The sequence below is a fragment of the Gekko japonicus genome, unplaced genomic scaffold (assembly GCF_001447785.1).
Source record: "Gekko japonicus isolate JY-2015 unplaced genomic scaffold, Gekko_japonicus_V1.1 scaffold1875, whole genome shotgun sequence".
NCBI classification, from domain to species: domain Eukaryota; kingdom Metazoa; phylum Chordata; class Lepidosauria; order Squamata; family Gekkonidae; genus Gekko; species Gekko japonicus.
In genome coordinates this window covers 168716-180183 of record NW_015167592.1, presented here as the reverse complement: position 1 = coordinate 180183, position 11468 = coordinate 168716, and the positions used below count along the sequence as shown (strand labels likewise).

Genomic DNA, 11468 nt, shown 5'->3' with positions numbered 1-11468 from the left:
CTGCTTCTTTCTCATTGTGATCTGAAGCAAAGAGAATTGGGACACAACTTGTGCTGAGACATTAAGATGCAGTGCTAACTTTTGGGATACAAAAATCAGTTGACTGGGGGGGAAAAGCCTGTGTTTGGGAAACTGCAATAACACTCATAGGATCACAGGAACTGGTGAATTCAAACATGTTGATTTATAAACAGTCGGCAGAGCCACACTTTAGAATTTCAGACTTTGCAGAGGCTTCTGACTGTGTGCTTTGTAGTGACACGATTCACCATCTTCGGAGCGATAATTCTTTAAAAAAGGACTAGTGTTCTTCACGTCACATAAGAATATTAACTCCTCCCTAAAGTGACTTTCTGCTATTCTTTAAGAAGTCTGAGATTTGCAAATATTTTTTAAAACTTTCATTTTTAAAAAAGTTAACAAATGTAAGAAGAACTTTCCACCACAAAGCATTGAACACGATGTAGTCTTGGGTGTCTTCTTGCCAAGGGGAGATAAAGCATTAAGAAGTTTGCACTCCAAGTCCTGAAAACCACTGCCCCCAAACTTTGGCTTCTGTGGACCTGTTTCAGTCTCTTGCACGCTCTGAGTTAAACAGCATCCAGTTTGGACGAGGTCTCAGGCACCCCCATCAGATGGCACAGTCCTCGCTTTCTTGAGGACTAAAGGCAGCTGCTCGTAGTATATCCAAGGTATTGACTAAGATGAGGGTTCCTGTGAGGTGCTTCCAGCGCTTTGTGATGGGATTCTTCATTTTATCCAGGCCCGTGTGAAGCTCTTGAGTAACGTCACGGTAGCTGTCTCCCAATTGGTTGCTCCACGTCAGCATGAAGTCATAGGCTGGTTTCCACATTGCCTGCCGGAGACAAGATGCTCACGTTACAACACACAGGAACTGTTTGTCATCAGAACAGATGATCCTTTAGAATACTGTGTATACAGTACCAGCTACGCATCAGGAAATTATTGCCTATGTAGTATATGAGATCCTGCCTAACTTTCCCTGGTGTACAGTTTGACCAAGTCAGAAGCCAGCAGCAAACCAATCCTTCACAGCCCAACATAAATGCAAAACAAAACGTCATCTCTCTTTCCTTACGGGACATCACTGCAGGGAGCCATGGGGAAAACCAATTCCTTTAAACAATTTCTCCACCCCAGCTTGCCTCGTCCTAGCACCTGGGCTCACATGAGTCATGAAGCCTTTGATGGCAGTAGTTTGCAGGTCAAAAAACCCAGATGGAAATCAGCCAGGTGCACCTGGTATTTTTGTCTCATTGTTCTGCTATCTTCAGCCTTGTCCCTGATATCAGGAAAGAATTTTTATTGGTGTCTGGTTGTACGAAAGAACCAAGAAATACTGAACTTGTCAGAAACACCACAACAGGCTCAGCTACTTTTCACTGTAGCATTTGACAGAAAACCTCTACTGCAGAACAGCAGAGTAATAAGGAAAAGGCACCAGGGCATGAGAAACATCATGTTGCACATACCAATAGTTCTACCCAAGTAGATTAAGTGCCGTCCATCGAGCATTAACTCCAAAACATTTTGGCAACTGCATGGCTATCATAGTGCTGAGGGTCTTTCAACAAATGCCACTTAATTATTTCAGCATGATGACACCATCACCCTATCTAATGGACTGAAGAGTGGGTCCCCACCAGGACCTTGCTGATCACAGTAGCAGCCAAACCAGGCCAACCCCAGATAAGGAAAGAGCCCCTTCCCCAATGATTTCCAAGTCTGGCTCTTTAGCACCCTAGTGGACACCAATGGTTTTCCCCGTGGCTCCATTGACAGTCCAGACCTGTCCACTGATGTTTGTTCTCTGCTTCCTGCCAGTTACCCAACTTTTAATCCGTATAATGAATGACCTGTCCTCTTATCCCATGACTGCTAAGCTTACTCAGGAATCTTTGGTGAGGTACCTTGTCAAAAGTCCAAGTCTTTGGTGAGGCACCTTCTGAAAGTCCAAGTACATAATACCTACCACAGCACCCTATCCACATGCTTATTTTCCTGCTCAAAGAACTCCAAAAGCCTGGTGAGGTAGGGCTTCCCTGATATTCTCTCAGCAGGTTACCTACCACAGCACCCTATCCACATGCTTGTTTTCCTGCTCAAAGAACTCCAAAAGGCTGGTGAGGCAGGGCTTCCCTGATATTCTCTCAGCAGGCTTTGTTCCTCTACCTGCTTAATAATTCTACCTGTAATAACAGTTTATACTGTTTTACCCGGAACAGATGTTAGGCTAACTACATTGTAATTTATGGAATCCCTTCTCGGCCACTTTTTAAAAATCAGTGTAACATTTGCAATTTTCCAGTCCTCCAGCATGCAGACCAATTTGACCAACAAGTTACATATATTGGTTAGTAGATCAACAATTCCACATTTGAGTTCCTTAAGAACCCTTGGGTCCATACAATCCAGATCCAGAGATGCATTAATTTTTACGTTGCATAGCAGTCCTAGGTCTTCTCATTACCTTAACTTGACTCAGTTCTTCACACCCTTCCACAAAACAGCAGCTCCAGCATAGGCACATGTCCTACATTTTCCACAGTGAAAACCAATGCAAGGAATTCACTCAGTTTGCCTGCCATCTCCCTGGCTTCCTTAAGACCTTCCTTCCTTTTCATCCAATGGCCCAGTAGTCTCCCTGCTCCTGATATAGTTGTCTTAATAATTTTAGCAATCTGCTCCTCAAGCTCTCTTTTTGTTCGCCCAAGTTTATCTTGAAATATCACCAAAACATGGAAGAAGAATAGGTCTATTAAGGACAGATGCAATTCTATTTGGCTGCGTTTTCTGGGCACAGACTCTACAGGGCAAGAAGCGCCAACTGTGCCATCATCCGCAATCCAAACAGCAACTGAACACAATAACAAATGGTTTTTCCAGCCTATTGTACTGAGTCAGTCATCCAGGCAGCCTTAGAACACATTACATGACCCCTCCCATACCTCACTATCCACAGCACCATTCTTGTCTCGATGGGGGGCTTCATAGGCATCCATCTGTTGCTTGGAAACCTTGGCCAATTTCTCAGCAAGCTCTCTCCAGCGCTGGGCCACTTCCACAGCCGTAGTCAGAAGCACAAAATCCTGAATTAATCTGACCACCAAGCCCTGGCAGTCCATTTTTAGCAAGGCCTGAGAGAAAACAGAAAAAGTCCAGGTTAGCTGTGGGCACTGTCTCTTCTTGGAATCTCACATATTTGAGGTTGGCTATCATCTCAACAAGGAACATTATAACTGTTTCTTTTACGTAATTCCTCACATAAAGAAAACATCCTTAAATTCAGACTTGGAGGTGTAACAGGCCTGCTTTACTAACTGAAGGGACCCACACAGCCTCTGATGATTTTGGGGGAACTTGGTTTGTTTTAAACTATAAACCTTCCCCTCAATTGCCAGGTTTTCTTAAGGTAGCAAGTGTATAGGAATGGGTTTGCTGCTGTGAGGTAAGTTTTGTGGTGTGTAAGTAGAATACAGAGATCACTGAGGCAGGATCTATATACTAATAGCCAAGGCGCCCCCTGTGTGCGGATATCTAAATCTGCACATCGGGGGCACCTAGGGGGCAAAGAGATTTTCCTGTACACTTCAGGTAATCCCCAGGTGTGCAGCGAAGCTTTGGCGGCTGGCGGCTGAGAGCCACGGCTGTTGCTGCGGCGGAGAAGCCTGGTGAGCCCAGCGGTGGGGGGCCGCGCAGGGCTCTCTGCCGTTGGTGCTGGGGGGGGCAGATCCATGCAGGGCTTGCTGCCATTGCTACTGGCAGCAGTAGCGAAGCCTTGGGGGCCGGCGGCTGAGAGCCACGGCTGTTGCTGAGGCGGAGGAGCCTGGCGAGCCCAGCGGTGGGGAGCCGCACAGGGCTCTCTGCCATTGGTGCTGGGGGTGGGGGAGAAGCCTTGGCGGGCAAGTGGCTGGGAGCCACGGCTATTGCTGCTGTTGGCAGGCCGGGGGAATGAAATAAGACAAAAAAGTTGCCCAACAAGTTCAATATACTTATGCAAATATTGGTAATTTAATACATGTTCTTTTTTGTTGCACATCCAGAGACCGAAGTCCCAACAAGACGAACTTGCTCGAGAGTTTAGCAGCTCCCAACTAATATTAGAAGGAGGTGCGGGGAATTCCCCCCCCCCCCCGTGAGTATCGTGGGTCCCACCTCTTGTTTATATATAAACAAAACAGAAGATTTGTTTATTTACAGGTAGGTTCCAAGGAATGGCTCAGCAGCACAGGTCTCCAGGTAGACAAAGGAAACACCAGGCCAAAGCACATAAATTTAAACTAATTATGGCTTCAGAGTGTGGTTTGAATTTTCTTTAACGGTTTCAGGCACACAAAAAAAAAGGCATTTACTGTTTAGCCACTAGGTTGGAACCTCTCACTTACACAGGATTCCACCCACACCAGCCTGCCCTTTCCCAAGAATCAGACTAAATGGTACAAGGTCTGCTCATTATCAGAGGCAGGCCTAACAATCAGGTAATCTAGTCTTTCCCAGAGACAGAGCTAAACCAGTCTGCCACACTACCAGCCAGAGCTACCCTTCACCCTGTCTGCTCTTTTTCTGACCTAGACCTGAGCTATCACTGCTTTCTCTCCTGAGGCAGAACTCAATTCCCTCTGCCCTCGTCCTGAGGCAGTCCTGAACTGAATTCTCTCCTCCTGTACTTCCCTCCAACATTCAATCCCCCTTCTGAAAGGTGAGTGGATGCTAGAGCGGCACTCCTATAGACTCAGCTAAGTGTGTGGGCCCACAGGGGTATTCGCTTCTTCCCACCACCACTGTCAGCACCAAAGCAGGGGATGATTTCAGGGTGTCACAGGACCTCTGAATATCAAGCAGCAACACCCAGAAATGAGAGACCCCACTAGGCACGGTCCAGAAAAACAACGGGCCGCAGGCCTGAGGTCTGTGGGGTTTACGGACCCCTGGACCACGAACCTCCACGTTTAATGGACCGGGTGATGGTCCCTTAAGTCCTTGACACCACGTGGCTTACAAAGCCACTTAAAGGGAATGTGTTCCCTTTAAATGGCTTTTCCAAAGCTGCGCAGGGCGCGAGTGAAGGCTGAGTGGTGACTTCACCCACTTCTGGGTGGATGAAGTCGCCACTTGGCCTTCACTCACGCATTGCACGGCTTCGCAAAAACCATTTAAAGGGAATGCATTCCTTTTAAATGGCTTTCACAAGCCCCGCTGACATGGACCTTATGAACCTCCTGGGGGGTTCGGTGGGATGGCACGGACCGGGCTCATGGACCACAAACTGTGGGAAAATCAGGTCCATAGACCAGTCCGTGCCCATCCCTAGATACCATTTCCAGCTCAGAACGTACCCACACTGTGCCCTCACCATGCCTGGCCACTCCTAAGATGGCGCTCGCCTGCCAGCAACCTAGAGGGCCAGTGAGTCTTTAAGCCCCATGAGCTAGGAAGGGGTAGAGAGGGATTTGCACCCACACAAACACACGAAGCTGCTTTCTACTGGAACATACCATTTGGTCAATCAAGGTGAGTACTGTCTACGCAAAACTGGCAGCAGGTAAGGGTCTTGCACATCACCTCCTACTTGACAATTTTTAAGTGGGGATGCTGGGGATTGAAACTGGGGCCTTCTGCATGCAAAGCAGATGCTCTACCACTGAGCCACAGCCCTTCCAAAAGACAGACTGCAAACTGCTGCAACCTATGCTATCACAGCACATGCATCCTGACTGTTGCCATCTGAGAGGCAGGCAAAAAGTAAAAGTTGAAGGCCGAAAACAAATCCTGCAGTAAACAAAAGTGTATTCTTTGGACAGAAACGCTCTCATACGATCACAGTAGTTAGAAATGCTACCACACTGGATATTAAGCGGAAAGTCTGTAACACTGAAAACACTGACCTCTTTAATAATGTATTATCATTAAAACCATTATAACACATTAATTGCTGGGGAAATCATTTACATTTAAACAAAAAAACCTTGAAAATGTTATAGATTGTCTTACATTAAAAATTCCATACTACTCATTTTGAGAAAACCCTTCTTTCATTAATTCCATTGTGGGGGAGGTGGAATCACAAGAGTTTTTTTTCTCCAGAGTTCCCCCCAAATTTCCAAATTTTTCTATTAGAGAATTGGAGAGAAAAAATCTTGAGGGCGGGGGGAATTAGGGCTTTCACCTCTCCATTCTGGAATATCTTTAACCATTTTGCAATCAAGGAGGAGAATCCTCGAACAAGCTCTGAAAAATCCCCCTTTTTTATGCTCAGCATTTAGGATTGAGTACAATGGCTGAGAAGGTTAACCTGAATAAATGCATAACAGCTTCAGACAGCCTCAGCCCTTAACACACACCCCCTTTAAATCCCTGGCTACTGTTCAGTCAAACACAGTAGCTGAGTCAGATCCTCTTGTGTAAATTGGAGCAGCTAAGACCCATTAGTCTAACTGGCTACGGCTACATATGTCGACATAACTTGAGGGAATGCCCAACTCTGTGACCAAGGCAATGGAATAATTTGAGTTTCAACAATTTGATTTTCAACAATGGAGTGAGGAAGCCAGGATGCTGGCTCTCTTCCTCTCAATACGGGATTGTGGGAAATGCCTTACACCCAGAGGTCATTTCGGGGGGGGGGAACGCGGGGGATCGCAGTTCCCCTGGGTGAGGTGCGGGGGGCGGGGCACACGATGAAGCCCCGCCCCCTGCTTCCAGCCGCCCTGCTTCCAGCCCTCATTCAGCCAGGAGGAGGCAGGAGAAGAGGGAGGGTAAGTTGCTTCCTCCCCGCCTCTCCCCACCCCTGCCTGCCTGGGGCCAGGGAGGGCCTTGGCGGGGCTTCCTCGCACTCCCGCCGGCCTTGCAGGTCCACCACCGGGCTCCTGATGTCAGGGTGTGTGGCATATGCTAATGAGTTATGCTAATGAGTTCCCCTAGCTCTTTTTCTACGAAATGACCCCTGCTTACACCCCAGAAATTACAATCAAAATGTACTATTATCGGGTTTGTGCTCAGTATCGGCTCCAAGACTATAAGAGATACCTTGCCAGCTGGCAAAGGAAAGACGCAAAAACCGAATACTCCAGCGCCATGGAAATGAAAATGACTCTGGACTGAGGAGAACAAAGAGCTACCAGCTCACACCTACGCCAGAGAGTCAAACTTAGAATACATAGCATGGGAGACGAGAGGATAGAGAGTAACTCTTCCTTCAAAATAGGAAGAGCCAAAGGGTCTGCTGGAATGGATACAAGGCCAGAGGTGATTTAAAAAGTCCTTTGACACAAGGAAGAACTGTTCATTTTTGACAAGGTCTCTGTTGTGCCTCTTGGTACAGCAAACCAGCCATAATCATGTGGCAATGAAGCGACAAGGGGAACCCCGAACAAAGGAAACTAAGATAATGTATACATTCTGAATGCTTGCTAGTCTAAGGCCGCGGTCACACGGACCTCTTAGCACACTAGTTTTCCCGCAGTTCTTCTATCCGTGACATTTTATATCGCTTGGAGGTGGTCAGACAGTCCCTGTCTTCTGCTTCACTCGCACGAAGTACTGATCACACAACACGCTGTCCCCGCGGCGGCGCGGGGTTTAAAAAAAAACCTGTGCATGCGCTTGGGCGTACATACAAACTAAGAAGACCAAAATAAAAGCTAGCACCTGTTTGCACATGTGCATAACTTAAACCGGAAACACAAAAAAGGGGGGGTAGCGCAGTCACGGCGGATTGCTATCCAGATACCAAAACTGCGGATACAAAGCGAGAGATATCGGAAAACACCTGTTCCAACGGGTGTCAGAAAACACAGATAAAAAGAGCGGAAACCGCGGGACTCAGCCCGCTTCGGTTTGCCAATATGAACAGGAAACTTTAATGCGCGAGGGATCAGCAGCGAAGCCTGCACTAAATGTCCATGTGACCTGACCCTAAGAATCAATAGCCTATCCTAGTTTCAGAGGGCAGCCAAGTTGGTCTGGAATAGAAGAGCTTAGATTCAAGTCCGGTAGCAGATTTATGGGTACAAGCTTCTGAGTTAAAGCTCTCTGACAAAGGGAAGGCATCTGACAAAGGAAGCTTTGACTCTTGAATGCTTACACCCCCAAAAAAATCTTGTTGGCCTATAAGATGCCACTGGACTCGAATCTAGCTAGCCTATCCGAGTTTATCATTATTTGCGGTACAGAAGTAGCAGGAGAAGAGGATCTGTGGTTTATTCCCAATTTCTTTTACCTTTGCTCAGCTTGTTGCTCTTGCAAAGGGGGCGCGTGACTTTTTATTAAACACAAAGGATGCATGTGACTTTTTACTCAACACAAAGCCCTGACTGATTATATTTACCAAAAGAATAAAGGTGGGTGGGGGGGCCGCTCTGATCTCTACTCCAATGGAACGTGCGAGGGAGAATGCCTAGTCCCCACAGTAGCTAAGGCAATAAAGGACAAAAGACGCCTAAAAGTAGAGCTTCTCACTGCAGCTGCAGAGTGGGCCCTGAGGACAGGACACGCAGGTGGAATCTTTCCCGGGTTTGTGGTATGTGGCAGTGTTGCCAACTTCCAGGTGGGAGCGGGAGATCTCCTGCTATGACAACTGATCTCCGGGCGACCGAGATCAGTTCCCCTGGAGAAAATGGCCGCGTTGGAAGGTGGACTCTATGGCATTAGACCCCAATGAAGTCCCTCCACTCCCCAAACCCCGCCCTCCTCAGGCTGCACCCCCAACCTAGGCAGTGGTGAAGTTTAACCAGAGAGAGAATGGAACCCCGGAACAGAGGAAGGGGAACCTGGCTAGGGCGGAGCCCCAGGGAGTCTGCGTAGCTTTCTCCCACCTAAGACAAAACTGGGTTTACAAGATACAAGGACATTTTATAATGGCATCACAGCCTGAATAAGCAGCATTTGAAGTAAAAAAAAAACACCCCACTTTTGTTGCATGCATGATTATTTCCCCTATAGGAGGGATTTGTGGATGTATGCTCAAGCGCAATAAAATGGAACCAGGCTGCTGGAGCTTAATAAGGTTACATAGAATCTTTTGAACTATCTCTTGAGGGAAAGTCACCAGGACTTGGGGAACATCTTGTCTAGAAGAAGAAGAGAAGATTGGCTTTATACCCTGCCCTTCACTTGGAGTCTCAGAGTGGCTTACAATCTCCTTCCCCTCCCCACAACAGATACCTTGTGAGGTAGGTGGGGCTGATGGAGCTATTTTGAGAACTGCTCTTGAGAGAACTGCTCTGAAAGAACATGTGACTGACCCAAGGTCACACCAGCAGCTGCATGTGGAGGTGTGGGGAATCAAACCCGGTTCGCCCAGATTAAGAGTCCGTGCTCCTAACCCCTACACCAAACTGGCTCTCTAGGATGACTCTTCTATCCAGAAGAATGGAGTCTCAAGTAACCTAAATGAGACAGGTGAGAACTTGTCAATACGTACATGGCAAGACTGGAAGCAGTGTAAGGAGACCAAGAGTCATAGAAGAAAATCTACACACCAAGAATGTCTAGAGAGAGAAACGAGGTTTATATGCAAATGCTAGAAGCCTCAATGCCAAAATGAGGAAGGTGGAATGCTTGGTGCTAAATGAGAGATATCGAGGGCAGTTCAAAAACCTAGCAATATGAGAAAAAAGTCAACAGGATACAATGATCCCGTTACAAATTCTAGAGAAAGAACGCAGAAGGATGCAAGGGGGACAGAATTGTGCTCTGTTTGCTAAGAGGGGGGATACAATCAAATAAGCTAAGAAATGTAAGCAGAATCAACTCCCCCAAAGAATGTCTATGGGCAGAGATACCATAGAAAAAGCAAAATAATGTCTGAATCCAGTAGCACCTTTAAGACCAACAAAGTTTTATTCAAGGTATAAGTGAAAGAAAGAAATATGTCAAGATTGGAGATTGATGCACAGATGTATCCTTAATTGTGGAATGCGGAGAGTAATTAACATCAATCTCCAACCCCATCTTTATTTCCTTCACTATGTTTCCCCCCCAGAATTAAACCCAAACAAATGGTGACCGTATAAACTAAGCTTGTTATACCTAATTGGTCCTTAAATCTGTTAAATGTTTTCTTTAAGATGCATGTTAATTTACTGCTCACCCTCTACCTATATATATGGACTGGTAATTTCCATTTCATTGTATCTGACGAAGCGCGCTTGCACACAAAAGTTTATACCTTGAATTAAACCTCGTTGGTCTTAAAGGTGCCACTGGGCTCAAACATCCTTCTGCTGCTTCAGACCAACGCGACTACCCACCTGAATCCATCTTCATAGAAAAAAGTACTAAGGGAGGCAACTAAGAAGGAAATTGGTGTTGTCAAATTATTTAGCCAATTTATTGATTCCCAAACAATAGAATAGGTTTCACTCTGGCTGATCTCAATGTTCTACCATCTGCTTTCCTAGAAGGGAGATACCGTGGTGTACTGCTTCATGAGCATTTATACCCTTGGGCTACTAAGGAAATTGAAACAGATGAACATGCGCTGCTGCACTGCCACTTCCATAAAGATCTTAGATATATATTTATTACACCTATCCTCCAAAAAAATCGCAGAAGATCAAGGGGATGTTATACCTCCTTTCTTCTCACAGTCTCTGTGTGTGTGCATGTGTGAGCATGTGTATTTATTTATTCTTATAACTACTCTACTAGTGTATGTTTATTCCGCTGGTCCATTACTGTAATAAATTATTGATTGATAATGAAAAGGAAAATACTGCAACAGTGAAGAAGAAGAAGAGTTGGTTTTATACCCCGCTCTTCACTAGCTGAAGGAGTCTCGGAGCGGCTTACAATGGACTTCCCTTCCTCTCCCCACAACAGACAGCCTTGTGAGGCAGGTGGAGCTGAGAGAGTTGTGAGAAAGCTGTGACTGGCCCAAGGTCACCCAGCTGGCTGCATGTGGAGGAGTGGGGAATCAAACCCGGTTCTCCAGATTAAGAGTTCCGCCCCTCTTAACCACTACACCAAACTGGCACCTTTAACCCAACCCTCCCAACCCTCCCATTATCCGGATAAATATGAAAGCCAGTGTGGTGTAGTGGTTAGAGTGTTGGATAAGGATCTGGGAGACACAGGTATGAATTATTTATTTAGCAATTTTAAACGTATTTTATTTATTTAAGCAAAGAATCCCTGCTCTGCCATGGAAGCTTGCTGGGTGACCCCTTGGGCCTGTTACACACATTCTATCAAGCCTAACTTCTTGTGAGGATAAAATGGAGGAAAGGAAAACAATGGAAGCTGCTTTGGGTCACCATTACGGAGAAGGGTGGGGTATAAAGTAAATAAAATGAAATACGTGTTTGAGTTGTGACAAACAGACAGCCGTTCTCAGTACCACAAATGAAATGCCTGTATCTTGAAGCAGTCAGTCATGGAACTGACTAAACCAGAGATGTCTTCAATGTTGTTCTAAGTGGTGCTTTGGACCTGGAGTGAAATGTAAG

At 46.2% G+C, this 11468-nt stretch overlaps 1 protein-coding gene across 1 annotated transcript in view; it reads right to left on the bottom strand.

Annotated features, from left to right (window-relative positions):
* Positions 1-362: 362 nt before the first annotated feature.
* Positions 363-11468, bottom strand: part of SH3BP4 (SH3-domain binding protein 4) — a 70834-nt gene continuing 59728 nt past the window's right edge. Inside the window, exons 4-5 of the mRNA XM_015413946.1 lie at positions 2970-3158; positions 363-856 (exon numbers count right to left, since the gene is read on the bottom strand). Of these exons, the coding sequence (XP_015269432.1) occupies positions 632-856; positions 2970-3158 (414 nt within the window). The 3' untranslated portion in view covers positions 363-631. The remainder of the gene's footprint in view (positions 857-2969; positions 3159-11468) is intronic.